Consider the following 24,720-nt stretch of genomic DNA (forward strand, 5'->3'; position numbering starts at 1 on the left):
TAATAAGGTCTGTTATGTGCACTCTTGTCAAGCTGAGATCTTTAAGTCTAAAATGCATTTTTAAGTTCATCCAAAATTCTACAAGGCTTAACCTCAATTACCTAGAAATTCTTATGAGAACTCTAAATGCAAACCTATCGATGTTGTCTTTATCTTCTAAATAAATATGTTTTTTTTAATGCAATTCATCTCCATGCACGTCTATGACACTGCAATAAGGCTGGCACGGTCGGCGTAATGAGTTCTCAGTAGCCGATACAAACGCAATCCTTCGACTCGGACTAGTACAAAACAATCATGTTCTTTAAAACGAGAATTAAAAGATCTTTTTTCTTTTAAATAAAAATGTTTAGATAAAGTAGATTGCTTTCTGTCCAGTTTAACTTAAATAGTATTTCGTCAGGTTTTCTTAAGTATACAAACGTTACATATTGAACTATATAACACCGAATGCATGGCACTAACCAATTTGATATCTCAAGATAATAAAATGCTTATATAACTATAAAGCAGAGTTATATAATATTCCTATTAACATGACAATGTCTGCATAGGGCATTTACGGTAAAATTACCCGTATACTGTCCTATACAAATATTTCAACAAAAGAAACCCTTTGTTGAACAGAAATGTGTACCTAATCAACGTAGGCAATAGTTCTTGATATTGAACTGTTTATCATGGTTTGAATTTAGAAGTTTGAAGTGACAAGTTGTTCTATGTTGCTAAAATTATAAGACAAGAAAGAAAGGGCCATAATTTAGATGCGTTTATATAATAGTTAACGCTAGCGATAAGTAGAGTGCGTTCGGCTAATTTCGAATTCGGTGTGTTGCGAGGAGTCTCGAAAATAATTTTTTTTCTCATAAAATATTTAAGCGATACCAACATTTTATACATGAAACTGGTTATTATTAATGCTACTTTATGTGATAATTTAATCACCTTCCAATTCTCTTTGTGTAAGCTTAAAAATAGATGATAATATCTGTATAGAAATTTAAAACCCTTAGAAAAGATCGGACCTTCGCGGGGTAAGTTCGGACTCCGTTCTAATAACGCTTCTAATGTTAGTATGATAAGGTCCACAAAATCAAACAGAAATCTCAAAAATGTTAAAAAGAGCGAAATCCACCTTTTTGTTTCAATGCACATAGCGCACCCATTCTTGGTCGTAGCATCAACTGTGGTATATAGGGTGGGGCAAAAAGAGACAGCGTAGCCGCCTACATAGCTTTAACTTAAATATAACCATAAATTCATGGTATTTTTTCGTTATACGATCTTACCCCGTATCCGATCTTACCCGAACGCACCTATCACTACGATATATCATTCCCATATTTCTTTTTGTTTTCTGTAAGCGTTATCGATTTGAAAATGGCATGTTGGCTACGGTATTTGGATTTAACTGGTTAAAAAAAATTAGATTTATTATGGATTTTGCTTCTTTGCTCTCGAAATTTACCTTCCCAAAAAATATCCTAGTATGCAGTTTTAGAGCGAATTAAGCAATCTTATTGTTGACGATGAGCCAGTACTCAAACAGTTAAAAAGGCATTATAACAAAAATATTTATTCACATACAATATTAAAAACCTTTCAAGTGACAAGTTAGTACAAATAATATTACATAATCAGATTTCAAATAATTAAAACCAAAACTACTATTTCACAAAATAATATTTGCGTCGCTAACATTTATATACTCCACTATGTAATACATAATACATTCTACAGTATACACTAACCCCCTTATTCATAGAAGTTTTTTATCTAACGACCGACTAAGACTGTGATAACAAGTCTGTTTCTCAGTGCTGACGGCATGGCAGTCTTCACAGTGCGTAGACGTAGAGCCTTTGTGATTGGCTAATATTGAAATACGACAATAATAACCAATCACAACGGCCCTATGTCTATTTCTCAGTGCCGTTGGGCACTGAGAAACAGGCTTGTTATCACAGCTTTACTCCGTCCTTAAATAAAAAACGTTTATGAATAAGGGGGTAAGAATTTACTGCCAGATAATAAAAACAATTTTAATCAAAGTTATACCTGTGCCAGATAATGAGTTGGGATAAAATGCGTAGACAATTTCACGTAAGCCTAACTTATTTAAGGAATGGTTAGCAATGCCTGTCGTGTGAATGTTTCGTTAGTAACACTGTCTCCTTCAGAGATACTCAACATTTGGCTCTGAATATTTTTAAATGTTTATTCCCACTGTACAAAAGATTAATGTTTTTTGTGAGAACTTGAAGTGGCCATCATTGTTCATATGTTCTGGGCAGTACTGTTACTTTGAGTAACTTACATTCTCTAAATTCGTCCGATATTAATTAATAAAAAGCACTTCATGTAAAAAATGGAAGTTATTAATAAAATTATATTCGCTATTAATCTCAGTGAACTCGCAGTTAATGCCAAAGAAATACAAAACGTTAATGACAGCGTTAATTGTTATTAAGATTAGGTAATAATTAAATTATTCCTGCTTTAGTCCAATGATGAGCCTTCGCGGTAATTGGATGAAACGAAAATAGATTTTATGAGAACTGCCGTTTCGCTATCTCTGTTTTAAAATGATGAAAAATAAAGCTGTTTTTCTTTCCATAATGATATGAGCAATTTCATTTTGTATTTTTTGTAAATTAAAATAAAAATGACATAATATGACGAATATTATACATATCTACCCTACTTTATACATACTGCTTGTAGGTTGTAATAATGTAGTACTATTATCTACTCTGTGGTCTATGTCTGGCCTAGGTATTAGTCAAGCTATGATCAGTGCAGGTATGTAGATTTTTAAAACATGATACAGATATGAAATGGATACATATTTTTATAATTCGAGTATAATTTATATAGAATTTAGATATTTTTGCCAATACAGATGTATTTTTGTCAGTTCCAAACTTGGGACATTTTACAAATGAAAATAGTGGTGCTGGTACCTAAAAAGTCACAAATACAGATAATACGACATTGTAACTTGGCAACATTGATGGGTAAGTGCCCTTTAAGGAAGCAATGGGTGATTTCGAGTAATTTCCAGTATTGGGTAATTATAGCTCAAATTCACTAATCAACACATGAACCCACATTACCCAATATCGCATTGCAGATTAATGAGTTTCGATTTCAGCAATTTCCAATAAAGGCAAATGAGTCCGAAACAATTGAACATTTAGAACATTCTACTCGAATATTCAAGTAGTTTATACATCATTCAAATTGTTTGCAATCATTTTAATTAAACTATATAACTTAGCCTATAGCCTATTTTCCTCTTTTCCTCAGATGTGCAATAAAATAATTAAAATAAATTAAAATTTATTTGAAGCCAATGACAAGTAATTGACTATCGATAACTATATAAATATGTTGAAACTTAAAGCAACTGTTAGTGGTATAGTACATTTTTGGACATTAACAGCTCATTGCCGCCATTTTGTACCATGTGTCTGGCGAAACAAGTCGAAAACTGACCAGTGATCAATGCATACTGATCAGTGGTCAGTGCATGGAGAGCACAGAGGGCGGAGACAACATGCCTTTTTACAAACGTTAAAACCGGATTTAAATACGGATTCGCTGGTGGGGCATGGTCTCTTTTCCTAGTACTTTTTTTGCTATTACTTTCTTGTGCCGTGTTTATGGTCATTATTGTGTAAGGGATATTCTCTTACCTTCAGTATCTAAATAATAATAATATCAGTCCTGTATTATATACTTGCCCATTGCTGAGCACGGGCCTCCTCTTCTACTGAGAGGGATTAGTCCTTAGACTGATAGTACCTAGACGGATTGATAGACTTCATACACCTTCGAAATTCCTATAGAGAACTTCTCAGTTGTGCAGGTTTCCTCACGATGTTTTCCTTCATCGTTAGAGCGAACGATAAATTCCCAAAGAATACACACATGATTTTAGAAAAGTCAGAGGTGTGTGCCCTTGGGATTTGAACCTGCGGACATTCGTCTTGGCAGTCCGTTCCATACCCAACTAGGCTATCGCCGCTTTAAGTATCTAAATACTTACCCTTGAATTTCTTTTTGAAAACACTACAAATATGCAGCCCATTCTTTGACCGGCAAACATTGTAATGTGAAAAAATGTTCAACACCTACACGTCTGAATGTTTTGTGTCTACATTCACACGATGTAAGCATTTACCTTTGTAGCTTGTTTCTTTTGTTTTACCTATGTAAGACGGAAAGATTTATCCGGAAAGAAACATCGCAAACAGTAATAATGTATTGAAAAATATACTTACGTTTTGAAAGTAGATAACTTGTATTAATTTATTGTATTATTTTATTATTTTAGCTAATAAATATCAGTTTTGTGTCAGGAGTGGACCTCATACTTTGGATTTCAATGTGGACATTATAAATAGTTTATTGTCGGTTCCCGCGTAAGTGGCTAGAGGTTTATTAAAAAAATATTTTCTAATCGTGAGAAGTGAATGAACACCATTGAAAGCGGACGTATGGAGCAACATGATCGTGAAATTATTACCAAGCTCTTTAAATAAAGACATTAATAATAATAACATAATATTAACGCGACAAAATTGCATAGTCTCAAAATACATAGTACATAAATAGTGGTCGGCTTCGAGAAACTCAATTTTAGCTAACTTCAGTTGTTAATATAATATATAACTCAAAGGTGACTGACAGTGATATATCAAGGAACAGCCCAAACCATTGGACGGATCGGGCTAAGACTTTACATGCATAAAGCTACTATGACGTAGGCATCCCCTAAGAAAGGATTTTGATAAATTCTACCCTTAAGGGGATAAAATAGGGGATGAAAGTTTGTATAAATGTTCTTAGATTTTCGACTGATTGAACTGAAATTATAGATTGGGGATAAAATTAGTTTGAACCTATAAGTACCGGGAAAATATGTAGCAAGACTTTTATCAAACAGTGGAATTTTATCCTGGAAAACACCTTCACGCGGGCGAAGCCGCGAGCAAAAGCTAGTAAAGACATAAAAATATATCAATTATAATACAACTATAAAATACACGAAATTTCAAAATACACACATTGCTACTATAATAATAAGTTTACTCTGGTTTCATTCGAATAAGTACAATCGGAGCTACGAATCAAATATTACTATCAAAATTTCGTCTACAAATTCATATAGTTTTATAGTATACTGACCTGATTATAAGGATAATTTTTTTACAAAGCAGCATTTAAAACAATCTGCCAGTAAACGCATTAACTTCGTTACGCTGAACAGAAGGGAAAGAGGTTGTTTTGTCCCTTTTTCCTCTCAACTTCAGGTCGCAGTTAATAATTGCATTCCCGCCGTTTTATCACTCGTTGAATTTAAATATTTCTTTGTGATTTAATATTTGTAAGCATTTTATTGTTATAAAGCATAATACGAGGGAATAAGTGTAATTTACGAAGCTGATTTATATTTGTTGGTATGGAAATTTCAAAACTTATATTTTTATATGAAGAAATTAATTGTATGCACATAGTGATATAATTGATGAAAACCAATTAATCTCAATTATACATTTTATAGCCTTTTTTGTAAGGCATAATCACCACTCACAATAAAAAATAATAATATTACGCTTTTATCTCTGAAGGGGTAGGCAAAGGACATAATTTTCATATAGAGTGTTCCGCCCGATGACGTGATAGGGAGCGAGCCTATCGCCATATCAGAACCCTATTTATCACTTTGCCTAACTTATTATTATAATATCAGCCCTGTATTATATAGTGTCCCTCTGCTGGGCACGGGCCTCCTCTACTACCAAGAGCGAATAGACCTTAGTCCACCACGCTGGCCTAGAGCGGATTGGTAGACTTCACACACCTTCAAAATTCCTGTAGAAAACTTCTCAGGTATGCAGGTTTCCTCACGATGTTTTCCTTCATTATACAAGCAAGCGATGGTCTGCGGGCATTCGTCTCGGCAATCCGTTCTGTACCCAACTATGCTATCGCCACTTCAACATATTATCACTATTATTTTAGGCCTTGTCAATCATACTCATCTTTATAGATGGTTATATACACTGTTACGGAATTTCATGACAAACAATAGATAATACGATTGATAAGATGGTAGACACTTTGTTTACATACTGGAACCCTGCCGAAAACACATTAAGCTAATGGGAAAATATTGACAATATCTTTATTTACATAGCTTCGTCAAAATACTTTTTAAATATGATGGACTGCGATAAAAAACTCTATTACTTTCTTTTAGAGTCTAATATAAACTTTCCTAACAAAAGATAAGTATTAAAGTTTGCATCCCTCTATGTAGCTTATACCAATGGCTTTTATGAACTTGTGCATTTGAACTAAAAAGTTTTTGTGTAAACAGTTTTCGTGCAGGCAGATGCGACAAGTTTTTTGTTTGAACAAAGCATTTGTATTGTTTGTAGCTTTGTTGGGACGTAAAATTCATAGTAAGATCTTTCTATTATATATTTGACTGTCTCGATGGCATAGTTGTAGGTGTACACGATACGAGTGCATTTACCGAGCAGAGGCCCTGGGTTTGAATCCCAGGTCGGGCCAAAATCTTAAAAAGTACTCATTTGCAGCTCGGAGTCAGGAAGTTGGCGGTGTGATACCCCCGTGCCTCGGAAATCACGTTAATCCGTTGGTTATGCGCCTGATCTTTCTGCGTTCATATCGGATTGTCATCGTTTCGGACTATGAGAGTGAAGGAACAGAGAGTGCACCTGTGTATTGCGCACACACTTGTGCACTATAATATTTCCTGCGTACTTGGCTGCTCTCCATGAGATTGGCCGGCGTGACCGATACTTGGGTAGGAACCTATCATTAATTCCAAGAGAAAATGCGAGGAGTCAAAATGCCTGCGAATACCACGAGTTAGTGGTTATTTTTACTTCCGTGTAATTTCTGACGGTTTCGACATAATATTATTATCTTAGGACATAATTGCAACTCAAGCTTCTTAATATTCATTTTTGCTTGATAATATTCATTCGAAAAGCATATTTGCAACGAATCAGAATCTAAAGAAACTTCATGAGCAGTCGCTCCATCGGGAACACAAGCCTTACACATAGCAGTCTCAGCAACTTATATCTCCCTCGGGACACCTCTTTGCAGTTTCATCTGACGTTGGGTAATATATGCTTCCATTGAGGAAACTTTCTAGCAGTTTAAATCGAAGAAACGGCAAGAGAGTCATAATATTAGACAAACTCTTAATGTTAAGGTTTAGTTATAATCAGCCTTTGTCGTGACTCCATTCGCGTGGACATCTGTTCGTAGAATCAAAGTGACACTACCTTTGTTCGTGATTTAAGTAACCCTATTTATTAAGCCAATTGTTTTGAACTCCATTTTCATTTAAATCCAATTGTAAAATATTAATTCTTTAAGTGTGATAGATACTCACTTAATAATAAAGTAATTAAAGAAAGACAGGAAACATATTTTTCAAAACAAACACTTGAAACTAACTTTTGACTGAGACATTATTTACTCCTAAACAAACTCATGTTACGTAAATGAAGACATCTGAGATACGGTGAAATGCTATTTGGCCACATTCCGAGTCAAGTTTACAAGCATTAAGCGACCCAAGAGTCCGCAAACGTGAGCCCGAAGATTTAATTAAACCAAATCTTGCGATCCCTTGCGATGTAGACGAGCGATTTTTAACACGTTCCAATATGCGTTTTTACCACGCCTCAGTGGCGAAGAGTCCGCATAACCCGATTCCTATCTTCCCTTTCGTAATTTATGTAAAATCTAATTGTCATTCAGACGATCTGCAGACCGCATATATATATATATATATATATATATTATAAGCACTTATACATACATTGTGTCGGGTTCCCTTTAAAAAATTTCACCCTTCGCCACTGCCACGCTTGTTTATAACTTATTTTTGTTTCAAATGTAGAATAGTGTTCGAATATCGAATCGTGTTTTCATTTTACAATACACTTTATGAATAGTGTCACTTGACGTGCATTCAGCTCCTCCTTTAAAAACGACCTCTTTCGTTAATTATGCTACAAAGAATATCCATTTACTTGCAAGTACAATCTAGGAAGCATCATTGCAAGAACTATTTCTCGCTTTCAACGATTTTCTAAAGGATTATACGGTAGCGAGCTCAGGCTAATCTGGTTTTGTGTCTCAGAGATCAATAATTTAAAATATTTCTGCTCCTATAAAATCGCCCGTCTACGTCTACCCAAAATAACCACGTAATGAGATGTGACTAAATGTAATTTAATCAAGATTATATCATAAATTATCCTTTTAGGAACCGCAGTTCATATTTGTTTGAGCTTTTATTTATTCATCCCTATAATACTTGCAAAATGAGATTAAAAGAATTTTTAAATATTTTATGGAATACTATTAAATGACCCATATGCATTACTATAAATTCTATTATTACCGGAGATATATTTTATTTTTTGTTTTATATAACTTGACCTCAATAGAACAATTATTAGCATTTCTTAGTGTACATTTTTAATATTAGTCTTAATGATAATAATAAGTGTTTCTCTGTTCAGCCTAAAGTTAAAACCAAATAATACTTTTGTACTCTTCTTGAGTCGGTAGGTACCTAAAATACGATGTAATAACTATTTTCATTTAGTTTCATCATTTCTAAAATAAAGTCTAATAATAAAAGGTTTACCAGTTTAATATAAGCACGATTGCCTAATTATTTTGTTCTTTATCATGGTCTTGCTTAAATAAATTATGAAGAATTATTATAAGTGGGTATTGTGGGTGGAAACAGATTCGTAAAATTGTATATTATCTTTAGCGACATCTATGTACAAGTCGGAACAAACCTTCGAGGCTTGCTAATACCTACGTCTTGTAAAAGAACATAGTAATGCAAGTAATGGATAGATGGCAGGGTTTACAAATAAAATTAAAATACCATTGCAGAAAGTATTTTATACAATAAAATATAAATATCAATTTTATCCCAAGATGCTAATAAGATTTAAATCTTTTAAAATTTCATTTGCAGCTTCGTGTATCGTCGTACTCAAGAATTTATTAATATCGTCCTGAAAAAAAAAAACATTTTTAATTAAAGTGGCCATATTATATAGAAATTAAATTTGCTATATGATAAAACGAACGTTTTAAGACAAATATGTAGAGGTATTTTTAATGTAATTTTATGTATTGTTCCTAATTGAGAACCAAATACTAGTATAATTGCATACAGTAACACATATGGAACAGAATTTAAAAAAAAAATTTTTTTTAAACCTACCTATATAGAAACACATATTATTTTTTGAAACGAAAATACAAAATCATGTATTATAGGGTTAAAATCTATTCCACTACTCAACTTGACAACTTATGCCGCATACATAACTAGTCCCATTTGAGCGGTTAAAAAGAAGATATCCTTAGAAAATATCCGTGGTGTTCTTTGTAGAACGGTGGAAGATTCAAGAGGTACTGACGTTCGTTTAACACTATCAGAACCCAGAGGAACTATGCTTAATCACTGAAGCATCAAAGTCTTGTGTCTCTACGCCACATGTTATTTTGACAGTTCGTACCAAGCACGTAACGCACCCCGTCGCGTTAAGACAATAGAAATTGAAATACAGAATACCATTCCACGCTATTTTCATAAAGATAACGAAAGACGCCCGTAGTAAAAATTTACACTGTCATACCGCCATTTTTAATATTCGCTTTTTTCGATCTATCTCAAAAATAGACCAATCAGAACAAAGCTTTTTTCATGTCTACAAATGAGTTATTTTAAATCGTTCAATATGGAAATCAGATTAAAGATTGAGATTGAGATCATTTATTGAATATGGCTGATAGACAATAAGGCCCTGGGATTAGATGTTACGGGTATGGATAGAGATCCATCTCTACAGAATTCGTGTGACGTGGACGTTATGGGTAGAGATGAACACGAACCGTCAAGCAGCCACTTGCATTTTTACAAATATTCTACTACAAAGGAAAGCCTACTAAAATTCTACAGGAAAACAAATTGCTTCTATCGGCTGACTAAGGTCTATACTCAACAGTGGATTTCATATGGGTTGTAATGAAGATGATTGACAATACTAACCTCGTAAAGCTCAAGCAAGTCCCCGACCAAATTCTGCAGGAACAGACTAACAAACGCACTGACTGCGTTATCGTGGAACATTCCGGTTATGTTGGGCTGAAAAGAAATAATTATGCCTTATACGCCATTTAGGGCCCATTTCACAATTTTCAAGTAAAGTTTATTTGAGTCTACACTACATTTAATACAATAAACATTTCCAAATTCTGTTAATATTATTTTGAAACTAGTCAATTAATTGAAAGACTAAATATTTCGACATACCTGGAAGTCTCTAAGACTAAATTTGATGTCGCACTCGAGAAGGTTGAGAAAAATACCGCTAATGCTGATTCTGGGTGCTACCAGCAAGTCCACTTTTATTCTTGGCTGAATAACTTTTATCCTAGAAGAGAAACATAAATCATCTTTTGAATTATAATTTGTCATTTAGTTGGTAACTACGTCATTGAGTCTTAAACTAATTAGTATAAGAAAGAAAATGAGATAATTGGAATGACTTGGAACCTGAGGTAACGCCAGGTTTTCCAGTAACTGTGTGCAGGTCATTAAATGGCGTAAAACTTGCTCGCATTTTATTAATACATGGGTACTGTTTTCTAAGATGCCAAGCAAAACTCCAAACATCCAAACATCTTCACAAATCGCATAACATATTAACAGAACCTAAATTATTGTCGATATGATAAATTGAAACTTACTGTTAATGCTGTGTGTTTTTATAATACTTACTTAGCGTCGCCATTTCCGAAGATATTAAAACCCATTGCATTTACCAACACGTCGTAGTTACCTGTAATAGGTTAAATGAGGTTAGAAAAATTACAATCGTATTAAGATTCTATCTTTTTGTTAAATCGATTAAATTTATAGCCAACAAAGGCGACAAGTTGCTACTTTACGTAATTTTGTTGTTGAGAAAGGAAACACTATTGTCATTTCAGACAACTTTGGCAACTTCCAAAACTTCGGAAGTACGTAAACAATAAGCATTTTACGGCTGTGAAAGTCTACTAACAACTATAAACGATGTAGTCTTTCCACATCCCATATTCTATCAAACATTGTATTGGACCGCACTCCACTTACCGTCAGGTGCAGTAGGGCCAAATTGACGTGGACTTTTAAAAAAAATATGAAGAGTTAGAAGATTATTATTAGACTTTGCAATTGAGCCCCTCCCAAAGAAGGTGAAACACCTCCATACTTATCATTGTTACATAAGTCTCTAAGGAACAAATAAATATTTACCCACTTGAGTTGCTGTTCTAAGATATCATTGTTAAAATCTGCTAAGTGCTTACAATTCAAGTGCTTGAAAAATTTTCTATCTATATCTTTATTGATCTCATTCGAGTGTTAAAAATAATGCTGTTTGCATTGTTTTTCTTCCAAATTTTTAGATGATCTTACACAGTTGACCTTAAAGAACTTACCAACATCAACATCTATAACAGGAACCTCTCCATCAAGCTGTATCCTGTACCGCTGCAGAATCAAGCTGGTGCGTCTCACCGTCAAATCATTGACCTCGAACGTCGCTAGTTTTTTCACATTGAGATCGTTGATTGTGACCTTGGAACTAGAGAAAACATGTTTGTTACAAAATCTGAATAACTGCTAGCAATCGTTTTAGATAATTAGGTAATTGAAGTTACTCTAAGGCTCGATGCATCATAAATAAAATATCTTTGTAACCTATATAGAAAACGGATTGAGATTACTGTCTTACAGTAAACGATCCCAATCACAATCTTCAATCCGATTCCGAGAATGAACCAATCAAAATAACTCATTTGTAAGCATGTCAAAAAACCTATATTCTGATTGGTCTACTTTTGAAATAGTTTGATCGTCTATTGTACTTTAAGTACTATCCTCAGTTACATTATTAGGATAGGTCTCAGCATAGCTTAGTTAAATAAATCTCGTTGCGTTTATGACCGTTACATTTACAGCTAAAAAAATTGTATAATAGTAAAATGGTTGTAAATAAGTATTGTAACTTTCAGACTTTTCAGATAACCAACTCCTCGGTCCTTTCGTGACCACGAAGGTTGCAGTCTTTGAAACGTCGGGAGAAAATTATTATAGAAAACCGCCATAAAATCCTCAAAATAGTTGTACCAGTTTCTAACAATCGCGTAAACATAAGAAATCATTACATTAAGTTTAATAAAATTGCGAATACATTTACCCCGGGAACGGTAGAATTTCATCGTCAATTAAAATATGATCGATTTCTAGCGGATCCAATACTGGAATATCGTCACTGCCATTCAGCATGGTTTCACGTAGCTCCTCGATTAATCCAAGAATAAGATTTTCAAGTGCGGCATTTCTATTGGGGCTGTCTGCAACAAAAATTCTATCAATATTCCGATGGTTTTTTGTTTCTAAAACCTGAGCATAACCTTCATTTGCCGATTACCATGAAGTATATTATTGTTCCATGTTGATTACAGATATGTAAAATAATTTGTTTGCAATGTAAGCTTGACCTGGTATGTTATCACCAACGTCATTGTACGTCCCGCCATGATTATCGTTATCAAAGATTATGTTATTAAAATCACTGTTAATTTCTTCATCGTCGCGTAGATTTATAATAAAATACACAAAAATAAACTTTATTTTACTGACAAACTTTGTATGGTCTTTGTTGGTTTAAAAAAAATTAAACAACATAATATTAACTAAGTATATAGTATTCGATGTGAATTGGCAACCATGAGGTATACACACTTAATTATGTGCCTAGGGCCGCGACAAATGTGTTCCTGTGTATGGGCATGCATTTGGTGTGGAGACAGAGCACACAAGAATTGCCTCGGAGGACTCTCAGTTGCCTTTTGGACTGCTAATTGCTCTGATCAATAATTAATAGTATATGTATCAAGAAGAATAGAACAAAGAATACTTACAAGGTTCAGACAAAATCTGTTTCAAGCGGTCTGTTTTGGTTGTTGGAACTGGTAGGGCCACCACCATCCCAAAGACAGCCAAGGTAAAACATAAAACACGCATTGTGGCTAAAATAAGAACAAATCTTTATTTAATTATAACACTTTATAATAAAAAGTATAAAGGCGAATTAATGCTAAGGCCATGTTGAACCAGTCAATCTTTAGGTGGTGCAGAGACTAGAGGTAGGTGTACACAACAAAAGAAAATAGTGGCAAAAACATTTGTATAATAAAGACTAATATCATTTCTAAATAAAACCAACATAATATAGGATAATACACATTTACACTATTATGATAAAAATAACATATACGTAACATAAATATAAATACATATAATAAATGATATTAACTAAACTATAGAGGAGATTCTGCCAAACTATAAAGGACTGGTTTCGGAACCTTCATTTGGAAACTAACCAAGTGGATGTGTGAGTGTTGAATCTTTATCCCTCTTGGAATTTTTTTGTATTTATTTTTTGCAAGTAATACTAATATTGTGTAATATCACTGGAATCCTTCTTTATTTACACCACTGTGCTTCAAGAAAGTGAACTTGAGTCCCTTCCCGGACAAATAGCCTTGAGTTTTCGTTCCATACATTCATTGCCCATGAAATACAATATAGAAACATTTACGGATAATTCCTTAAAAAATAAATGCTCCGTCACTTTGAAAATATGTAACCACCAAAATATTTCTTATTAAATCGTCTGTCTAATAGTGTTGCTTGCAAATTAAAATGATACGCAGAGAGTCACGGAATCAACAATTTTAGTGTAATTTTTATTGCGAAATTAATGGAACAATATCCACATTATAAAAATAATGTATTGTAGAAACATTATAGTTTTTTTTTTGTATTACAAATTTCGAAGATTGCTCTTAAAAATACGGCTAGCGCGCCATTTTGCTAAAGGCACAGCCTTATATGAACTTTGGCGGCCTTCGTATCATCTAATAAGGGCTTACGAAAGGCTATAACTAAATCATTTCAGAAAACATACCTGACACGTGGACACTACAACTAATCAAATATTAATGTAAAATCTGGCACAGTCGGCTTTGCCAGCCAGTGATAACGGATTATCAAAATATTTGTATTTACTGATTAGAAGCGTAATCTAAGTGATTAAAGTCAGTAATCAATGCTCGATAACTATTAAGACGGTGATAGAAATCATCGTAAATAATCCTAAAATATGTAGATAAGAACTTTGAGAGTATGTTAAGTCTACCAACACGCATCGGGCCATAATGATAGACCAAGATAACCCTCTCAGTAATTAAGGCAAAGTATTGCCTGACCCAGAATACAAACTTGATACATATACTGATAGTCGTACCGCGTACACAATAAACAGCATTCCCTCACTAAATAGCTACATGAGATTGGCCATAATTTAACCAAAATCTACAATATTGGTGAAGCAGCATCATCCTATCTATTAGTCAGCAGGATCCTCCAGAGCCCCGCGTACTGGTCTTGACTTTTATCGTGCACTACATGATGCATGCATGAAAATCACTATCACATCACTCGATAAAACAATGAGAATTATGATTGTTTCAGATAACTTTATCGCTTATTATTTACTTACAGAATAGGCTATGAGTTGCTGCGACCTGTACATATCAAAAAAGTTCCAATTATGCCTTTAGCTTGTGTCAAACCAGCCGTTCTTATCAATGGCATTTCAAAAACAATCAGACTTTATGAATGATATTATCATGTTTATTTAATAAATATAATAATAATAATATCAGCCCTGTATTATATACTTGCCTACAGCTGAGCACGGGCCTCTTCTACTACTGAGAGGGATTAGGGCTTAGTCCACCACGCTCGCATGGTGCGGATTGGTAGACTTCAGGCACCCTCGAAAATTTCTAATAGAGAATTTCTCAGGTGTGCAGGTTTCCTCATGACGTTTTCCTTCACCGTTAAAGCGAACGATAAATTCACAAAGAATACTCAAATGATTTTTTAGAAAAGTCAGAGGTGTGTGCCTTTGGGTTTTGAACCTGCGGACATTCGTCTCGGCAGTTTGTTCCACACCCAACAAGGCTATCGCTCGCCTTATTTACATGGTCGTAAAAAAGGAATACAGGACTCTATGAAAAAGACTACGCATTGTCACAGATTCTATTATCCCTAGGTCTAAACTGATCCACTCCTCCCCGAGACAATTCTTGTGCGCTCGATCTTCAAACCAAACGCATTTGTGGACATTTGTCGCAGCCTTAGGCACATTGTTATGTGTGTATACATACAGTATGGGTTTTAAGATTACATTAAAGTCTATAAGAGCTGGCGAACATCCCCCCCCCCCCTTTTCCTCTCCGCCCACTCTAAGAATTTCCCATTTTTACCCCACTCTCCACTGGACCCTCGTAGTCCTTAAACCGGGAGATTCCAGTGTCCCATATGCAGGTTTCCTCCATTATTGACTAGGGACTATTGTAGAGACGCCTACAGCCTACTAAATATTTGACTGTAAATACGCCTACAGCCAATAAAAACCTGATCTACTCATAACGAAATCTGGCAAATTATCTTGCATCGGTTATCGTGGGAACAAATTTACCGTATACGACGAAAAATAAACAATATTGAAATTTAATTAGTTTATTGGTTAAAACATACACATTTTATACTTTACATTATAACATATTGTACGCTAATGCGTGTATAATCTTGTTTGTAATGATTATGATTTTGCTTATTTATATTATATCGTCGTTCGTATTATATAACAGCCGATTCAAATGATCTACCGCAACCGCTAACTAAGCGATAATGATTAAGATGAACCAATTAATAAAACTTATATATAAGTATGTATAAAAACAAATTTATTTGATTGGTCCGAATGAACCTAACCGTAGCGGGAAGAATCAGCCATTAGTAATAGGAAATTTAAAACATATTGTTTATAGCACTTCCAGCAGACCCAGTAGCATTCTCCTTAATTAAATCCAATATTTCTTTACATTTGTCCTGAAAAGAAAGCATTATTTTGAAAATCGTTGAATCTTACTCAAGTACTATGATGCAACATATCAGATGCTGACTGTTAGGTATTAAAGAATTACTTATATTATATCTCTATAATACATAAATATAGACATAAATTAATTGATTTATAAATATTAATTCATCGTTTAGCACTCTTACTTTATTTGAGCTCAAATTTCCTAAGAGCTTATTTTCAATCACCAGACAAAAGTTATTCATTAAATAAATTAATTAAAAATGCCAATTATATGAATAAAATAATTCGAATATTTATATGCAATTAGGTTAAATTATTTAAAGGATAATACATATTTTATCTGGTGGTTGTAACATTGGCCCGAATAATATATAAATGTCATACGTATATTAAATATTATTAATACAGTTGTAGCCTGTAATGTTTGTACAATCTTTACTTTATCGTGTGATAACTTTTATCTGAAGACTGAGAAATCTGCCATGAGAAAAAAATTCATCGTAATGCTGTGATTGATCGTAATGGTATTTACAAGATTTTGGTCATATCTAAGGTGATGTGAACTACTGCCGTCAAGAAGTATTACGCAATCACTTGTATATTATTTAATAACATTATAACCAGTAAAATTAATAGGAATTATGGGGCTAACATCTGATGTCGGAGTGACAAGCGCACTCAGTAACTCGACTTTGTAACTAAAAAAAGCGGTACTTGCGTATGAGTACAAACTATCGAACTAGAGGTTTTTTCTTTTTTATAAGGGCACGGCAAAGTGAAACCGCTGCACCTGATGGTAAGTGGAGTGGGGTCCGATAGAATGTCGACTGACGAGAGATCATTACCCCTCGGCAGTCGACACAATTATGCCGGCCTATTGTAACTGTCTTTTATGAGGGCACGGCAAAGTGAAACCGCTGCACCTGATGGTAAGTGGAGTGGGGTCCGATAGAATGTCGACTGACGAGAGATCATTACCCCTCGGCAGTCGACACAATTATGCCGGCCTATTGTAACTGTCTTTTTTATAAGGGCACGGCAAAGTAAAACCACTGCACCTGATGGTCAGTGGAGTGGGGCCCGATAGAATGTCGACTGACGAGAGATCATTACCCCTCGGCAGTCGACACAATTATGCCGGCCTATTGTAACTGTCTTTTTTATGAGGGCACGGCAAAGTGAAACCGCTGCACCTGATGGTAAGTGGAGTGGGGTCCGATAGAATGTCGACTGACGAGAGATGATTACCCCTCGGCAGTCGACACAATTGTGCCGGCCTATTGTAACTGTCTTTTTATGCGGGCCCGGCAAAGTAACCCTACTACACCTGATGGTAAGTGGAGTGGGGTCCGATAGAATGTCGACTGACGAGAGATCATTACCCCTCGGCAGTCGACACAATTATGCCGGCCTATTGTAACTGTCTTTTTTATGAGGGCACGGCAAAGTAAAACCACTGCACCTGATGGTAAGTGGAGTGGGGTCCGATAGAATGTCGACTGACGAGAGATCATTACCCCTCGGCAGTCGACACAATTATGCCGGCCTATTGTAACTGTCTTTTTTATGAGGGCACGGCAAAGTGAAACCGCTGCACCTGATGGTAAGTGGAGTGGGGTCCGATAGAATGTCGACTGACGAGAGATCATTACCCCTCGGCAGTCGACACAATTATGCCGGCCTATTGTAACTGTCTTTTTTATGAGGGCACGGCAAAGTGAAACCGCTGCACCTGATGGTAAGTGGAGTGGGGTCCGATAGAATGTCGACTGACGAGAGATCATTACCCCTCGGCAGTCGACACAATTATGCCGGCCTATTGTAACTGTCTTTTTTATGAGGGCACGGCAAAGTGAAACCGCTGCACCTGATGGTAAGTGGAGTGGGGTCCGATAGAATGTCGACTGACGAGAGATGATGACCCCTCGGCAGTCGACACAATTATGCCGGCCTGTTGGAACCGAATATACACAGGCTGATCCCGGAACGCGGTACACTTACGTGAGCCACTATGGCGGGTTTTAACACCCTGCGTGCCATAATTATCCGGACGGATATAAAATATATCCTACCACGTACCACCAGCAAAACTTAATAATAAATATGTTGTAGACTCATGCAGTCGATACTCACCCCATGCGATTGGATAAATTCAGGCACCGCAACGCTCAGAAATGTATTAATGATCTCAGAAAAGTCCTTATCGAGAAAGGTGAAATGGATGTCAGACTAAAAAAAACATTTGAACACATTTGTATTTTTTATAAGAATGAATTAATAAAACTATACAAAGTATTGGCTTATATTACAAAAGATGCTTCCACCCAACTGAGCACCTTTTGGGGTAATCAACAGATAAAACTTGTTTTAGCATGACAATATAACATGAGCAAATCAAATATGACAGTTATAATGTTAAAATACTGGTATTGCAGCAAGAAACTGAATGAGGGTTCCCATTGTCGGCACAATAGGAATAATTTATTTTTCTAGTTTTATGTTTTTGTTCTTGTTTTTTTACTATGTGCACGTTATACTGTTTGTGTGAAATAAAAAATCTTTATTTTTCTTTCTAAAATTGTCAATCGTCCAAAAACTTTTATCCGAATATTGAAAAATTATTTTGGTTAATAATAAGCTTAGAGGAATACCAAGGTTATTACTCTGTCTTTTTATGCGCCCGGTTCATGCGCCTACGCATAACATAGTTGGGCGTTAACATTGCGATACGACTTCACTTCCGTTCGCCGTCAGATAGACAATGTTAAATAGGAGTACGTAAATATCAACACTGCGGGTCTAAGTGCAGTCGAATGTAAATAATATCCATGTATCTTGTCAAGTTTCTTGCTGGAGTTGGCTGGTATAGGTACAGTGAGCCACAAAAGTAACTTAACACATTTTTGCTTTTATACAATTCTGCTGGCAACGAAGTTCATCTAACAGCAGAAGCAAAACAGACCATAGTATATGTGAAATCTTACCATCATGCCTCCCACAGTCATTTTGGCTTCAGTGTTTTGTAAATCCAGTTGTTTGCTTTCGGTTATTCTCAATTCAGTTTTACACAATATTCGTAGATTGTTCACAATAACTCTGAAACATACAAAATTATAATATATGTTTATGTGTAAATTATATTATTGTTGAATAATAGGGCAGCTTAATGCAATAGGATATAGCACAATGGGAGTTCCCCCAAAAAAAAAATGGCATTGAACTATTATCATGTACATTCGATGTATTATACTAGGTTTAAAACCCTGAGAAGATTATAGGCTACTTTCTATCCCGGAAAAATATATAGCGGGACTTTTATCCCGAAAAACTTCTTCACGCGGTCAAGGCCGCAAGCAAAAGCTAATCGAATTATTAACTGCGAAAGTTTGCGAAGATGTTTGGCTGTTAGAAGTTAATATAGAAACCGCTGAGCCGATTTGAAAAAAAATTGGCACATGAATATAACACATTCTATATTAACATAATGGCTACTTTTTATCGCGGTGATTTGCTCCCGTAGGAAATGTTTGAATGGATTTATCTGATTATTCAGATAGATGGCGCTAGCGTCGAACAGATAGCACTACGGATTGCTATAATGATTTACATACGTTTTAAGTTGATATGAATGTAGGTTGAATGTCACGGCTTTTTGGGTGCACTAGCGGTTTAAAATAAGATGACTGCAAGATGTCGGGGTTGTGGAAAATTCCCAAAATGAAAGGGGGACGCCGAAAATATTATTCGCTTGAACGTAGTAAAGAAGTTTCATCGTGTTTCCAGATTCTATATGCATAGTATAATTAGTAGTTTTCATTTCATGTGCAATGTTGGTAACTCACCGTCCACTTAACCTTCTGTCAAAATTCTTGTCGCAAAGAGACGCCACGATGGATGATTTACCTGAAAAAAAAAACATTAGCAACAATTCAAATATCGATGTCATTTTGCCATTGCGTTAGTAAAAGAAACGTGTACGCCCTAGACTACCCTTTTCATCATTCTCTCCTATTCCATCCAATGGTTGTCTGTAAGAAATCGCCTCGAACGATAAGACCGCCAATTGTCCTTTCAGCTTTCATTGTTTTAATATTAAGCACAGAGTTTTGAATATGGTGTACAATAAAACTATGAAATAATAAATAAAAATAAAAAAACAAAGAAACTACGTAGTCAGGGGCTCTTATTCTGTCTACGGAGGCATATCCGTCCTTTTACAATTATAGGCATTCGTATCGAAGGATAGCTTTGATGCTCATAGCCAAGGGTCAAAAATCCCCTACTTATCTATACGGCTATCATAGTTGTCCTTAAATAAGAACGCTAGTAATTGCAAAAAGGCAGATATACCCCCTAGACGGAATAAGGTCGCCTGACTATTCTCGTGTTTCCTAATTTTTTTTACAAGTATCATCCATAAATAACGGATATTTCCGACAATAATCCCGGTTTTAGTTTCCGGATTTTTTGTTCATTTAGTAGTTTAGTACAAGCATATTATGTGCGGGATTAATTCTTTTAGTGTAAAAGTGGCATTAGAGCGTGTAAAATTTAAGTTACTTTTTATTGATCAATTACAATTCTTTTATTTTATGATTAAAATAACTAATTGTAAAGTATTATTTTCAAGGTATTGTTACATTCAGTACGACAATGTCAAATTGACACTGTCTTATTGCCAGTATAAGGTACGTACCTGATTTAATAACCAACTCGGGTAATAATATTTCGAATTTTATAGAAGTAGTGGTTGGATCGTATTCAATATTCTTGGCTTCAATTTTATCTGCGCCAGTCACTAGAATTTTGTTTAACAGCACTCGAAGTTTAAATATACTGAAAACAACATGTTTAAAGATACTTATAGTAACTGATTATTTAATTTTTATTTATTCATTTTTTATTTCCACATACAACTATTTTACAGGTAATACCCAATACAATAGCATAGTACAATAGTTATTATAATATTGTTAAGTTAATTGTAAGTAATAATGTTATTATTACTTACTATTACATAAGCGGCCGATGTGAATTCCGTCAAATAAATCATTAGACTATTGTTAGATTACACCATACTAGTTTAGTATTTTATTGTGAATAATGCTACTTTTGTAAGTATTTGTGTGTCAATATAAATGTGTGTATAAAAAGCTGCGATAGCCTAGTTGGTTGCGGAACGGACTGCCGAGACGAATGTCCACAGGTTCAAATGCCAAGGGCACACACGTCTGACTTTTCTAAAAATTATGTGTGTATCTTTGTGAATTATCGCTTGCTTTAACGGTGGAGGAAAACATCGTGAGGAAACATGCACACATGAGAAATTCTCTATTAGGAATTTTCGAGGGTGCGTGAAGTCTACCAATCCGCACCATGCCAGCGTGGTGGACTAAGGCCTAATCCCTCTCAGTAGTAGAGGAGGCCCGTGCCCAACAGTGGGACAGTATAGGTGTGTGTAAGTCAATGTAAGTGATAACGTGGGTATTCTAAAATAACAGTTGATTTTATACTTGTTATTGGACCAGATTGAACAGTTGTGTTTAAGCTTTCATAGAGGAAACATTAAAAAGCGATTGCTGTGAAATATAAGTGTTTTTGTTGAAGAAAGTGTACTGTTCCACACTACACTTACATTATACCACACTATACTAACATGATAAAGCTAAGAAGTTCGTTTAAACGCGCTAATCTCAAGAACTACTATCGATTTGGATTTTTTTTTTCTTATAGTAAGCTTCATTACAACTGACTTGTATAGGCTATAGGTACTTTTTATCCTGTAAAATCATTTTGACACAGGCGCAACCGCAGGCAAAATTGTTAATTTTTAATTAATTGGTCATACCTCGGATTAGGAGCAGAATATTTGAATTCGTATCTATCCAGTTTCCAGTGGTGGTACCCTTCCGCTTTAAGTTTTTGTCGCACATTCTCAACCATTGATTCAATATATGCATTAGCCACCAATCCAATCAACATACTCTCCATGTTCACGCTGAAAGTAAAAAAATAAAGTAATAAAATTAATTGTGAGCAATGAGCAAGTAGTGTGTAATACGCCGGCTCGACCAGGGTGGTACCACAATGGCGCATTCTAAAAACGTCGTGCGATGTCTTACTATTTTATATCATAAACGATGTATTTGAAAGTTGCAGAAAATATTTGTTCTAGTAGTAAAAACTTGCCATAACATTGACTTGCTAGTGGTAGGATATATTTTATATCCGCCCGTATAGCGACCACCGTACACAAAATGTTAAAACTCGCCATAGTGGCCCACGTAAGTGTGTCGCGTTCCGGGATCAGCCTGTGTATATCTGGTTACGACATGCCGGCATAATTATATCGACTGTCGAGGGGTAATCATCTCTCGTCAGTCGACATTTTATTAGATCCTATTCCACTTACCATCAGGTGCAGTGAAGTCACTGCGTGCCAGAATATAAAAAAAGGAACATAACGTAATAAAGATCTGAAGATAACTATAAATTCGATATTTAGAACAAATCAAAATCACTCATAAATCCTATATGGAAATATTAAAACACGGACATATCGACGGTTGAAAAGTACGTTGGTTGCAACACTGAGTTTCAGTTATTTAAAATCAGCACATTTTCCATGTTTTTTGACGTAGTTAAAATTATTCGAAAAAAATGCCGCTTAAGTCAAGCCTATTAGCCTTTTAACCGTTGATATTATGTTCCACTGCGCTGCCTTTTCAAACATCTGGATGTGATGATTCGAAAAGGCATATCTCGTTAAGTCCATAATATCACTGCATCATAGATGACGTTACAAAAAATATTTAAAAAGCTAAGTAAATATTTATACGCTCACCTTAAAACACTTAAACGTCTTGCAAATACTACACAGTAAACTGAATACGTATTTTGACTTCTTCAGTCTAGCCCGAGAGGAGACGGAGCATTGACTACAAACGTTAAAATATACCCGACTGTAGTGAATCACGCCTTCGCGAACTAGGAGTACCATTCATCATAAGTTTGAGGGATAATTTTGCGTAACTGTATTTTAATAACATATATTATTATAATTTTTATACTTATACTTCTTATAATATTTATGTAATTTTTGAAAGACGACCGACCAATTTGCGTTGTGTTTGCCTTTATAATATATATGACATGGTAGGTTTTAACGTTAAATCGCGTCAGTACAGTCGGTTGTTGCATAATAAAGCTGGCTAACACAATTTGTTTAATTGTTGTGGATCGCAATATAAAAGTATGTTAATATTATTATTTGAACTGCATTAATCTTACCCTTGTGAGAATTATAGCCAACTTGTCGGTTTCGAATTTTTTTTTGATCATTATTCCAGGTAAGCTAATTCTATAGGAATAAGAATAAAGATATGACAATTTCTAAATTCAAAATATTTATTAACCTTCTACTTATTTAAGTACCACAACACCATATTTTCCCTAGATGGTAATGCATCGGGGATGACGATATAAAAATGTATTGGGCATGCTCAAGACTATCATTACTTACTTACCAATTAGCGATAATTACTACAAGTGGTTGATCAGTTGCTATTCTACTCAATAAATTGTAAGAACGGAAAAATGCGTGTATCATCCAGCGTGTCATCGATCCTAACATGATATTCGTCAAAATAATGTAAAATATTTGAAAATAATTTTAAAATTATAAATATCATTTAATTTTCTAAAACATGGTCATCCTACGTAGAACAGGAATATTGGTTATTCTGAGTTATTCCCCGCAAACAAAAACTCATGACCATAGAGAGAAGGACTGGTCCAGCCAAAAAAAAATCATAATTATAGTCAGTTGCGACTTACGACCATAGGTGAACCGAAAAATGTTTAATTTTAATTAGTCACCTTTTCCAAATTTGGTAACCAACATAAAAATTGTGTTAAATTATTTTTTGACTTTTAGTGAGTTTTGAAGGCGGTTTAGTTTCGTGTTAAAATGTTTTTATTTTTTGTGCTGGTAAGAAATATTGCTTTGATGGCGTTCTTGTGTTGCGCACGCGGTATTACTATCGCACTGGGGGTGTTATTATTAAATATTACGCTATATGTATTATGCTATATATATTACGATTTGAATCAATTTAATAAAACTAAGTGTAGCTCGCGACTTCACCCGCGTGTATAACCTTTCTCGCTACAAAAGACCCGAAAATTCTATAGGACGTCAACCCCATAAAAATCAGATAAAAAAATCTATTTTCCTCCCTGGGAGCAATGTACTGACGAAAAAAAACCTACGAGTTAATATACCCGTGTGAAAAGAATCCGTTTATTTTTTTTCATGTTTACTTACACACATCCAAACATTTTCACAAACGTTCCCATTTGTGATATTAGTAAAAAATAAGATAAGATTACATTATAATATAATGTTCATTTGCGTTGTATTCGAGTGTTTAAAAACAAAAACAAAGAGGCTTGAGAATTCCGTTTTTAACTTCATTTATAAATCCCAAAAATCATAATTATAATTTTTGTTCATTGGCAACCCTGTTATAATATAATAGGGGAGTTTTCGGATGCATGTTTTGTGTATTTTCCTCCTAAATCATTAAATATAATGAAAAAACGTGACAACATAACATTT

At 34.7% G+C, this 24,720-nt stretch overlaps 2 protein-coding genes across 3 annotated transcripts; both read right to left on the minus strand.

Annotated features, from left to right (window-relative positions):
* Positions 1-8,959: 8,959 nt before the first annotated feature.
* LOC115448813 lies at positions 8,960-14,199 on the minus strand. The gene is made up of 8 exons (XM_030176376.2): positions 14,112-14,199; positions 13,063-13,170; positions 12,336-12,492; positions 11,575-11,720; positions 10,871-10,931; positions 10,403-10,523; positions 10,139-10,234; positions 8,960-9,095 (listed from the first exon to the last, which is right to left on the minus strand). Exons 2-8 carry the CDS (start codon positions 13,163-13,165, stop codon positions 9,006-9,008), a joined length of 774 nt encoding a protein of 257 aa, XP_030032236.2. The 5' UTR covers positions 13,166-13,170; positions 14,112-14,199; the 3' UTR covers positions 8,960-9,005.
* Positions 14,200-15,717: 1,518 nt separating this feature from the next.
* On the minus strand, positions 15,718-23,108 carry LOC115448808. Of its 2 annotated transcripts, XM_030176369.2 has the most exons (7): positions 22,945-23,107; positions 21,949-22,098; positions 20,797-20,936; positions 19,943-20,003; positions 19,085-19,196; positions 18,234-18,329; positions 15,718-16,105 (listed from the first exon to the last, which is right to left on the minus strand). In XM_030176369.2, the coding sequence occupies exons 2-7, from the start codon at positions 22,089-22,091 to the stop codon at positions 16,025-16,027; spliced, it is 633 nt and encodes a 210-aa protein (XP_030032229.2). In that variant the 5' UTR covers positions 22,092-22,098; positions 22,945-23,107; the 3' UTR covers positions 15,718-16,024. The 2 variants fall into 2 exon arrangements, with proteins under 2 accessions (XP_030032229.2, XP_030032230.2); XM_030176370.2 differs by lacking the exon at positions 18,234-18,329 and having other exon boundaries at positions 22,945-23,108.
* Between the last annotated feature and the right edge of the window lie 1,612 nt (positions 23,109-24,720).

The sequence above is a fragment of the Manduca sexta genome, chromosome 28, assembly GCF_014839805.1.
Source record: "Manduca sexta isolate Smith_Timp_Sample1 chromosome 28, JHU_Msex_v1.0, whole genome shotgun sequence".
NCBI lineage: Eukaryota > Metazoa > Arthropoda > Insecta > Lepidoptera > Sphingidae > Manduca > Manduca sexta.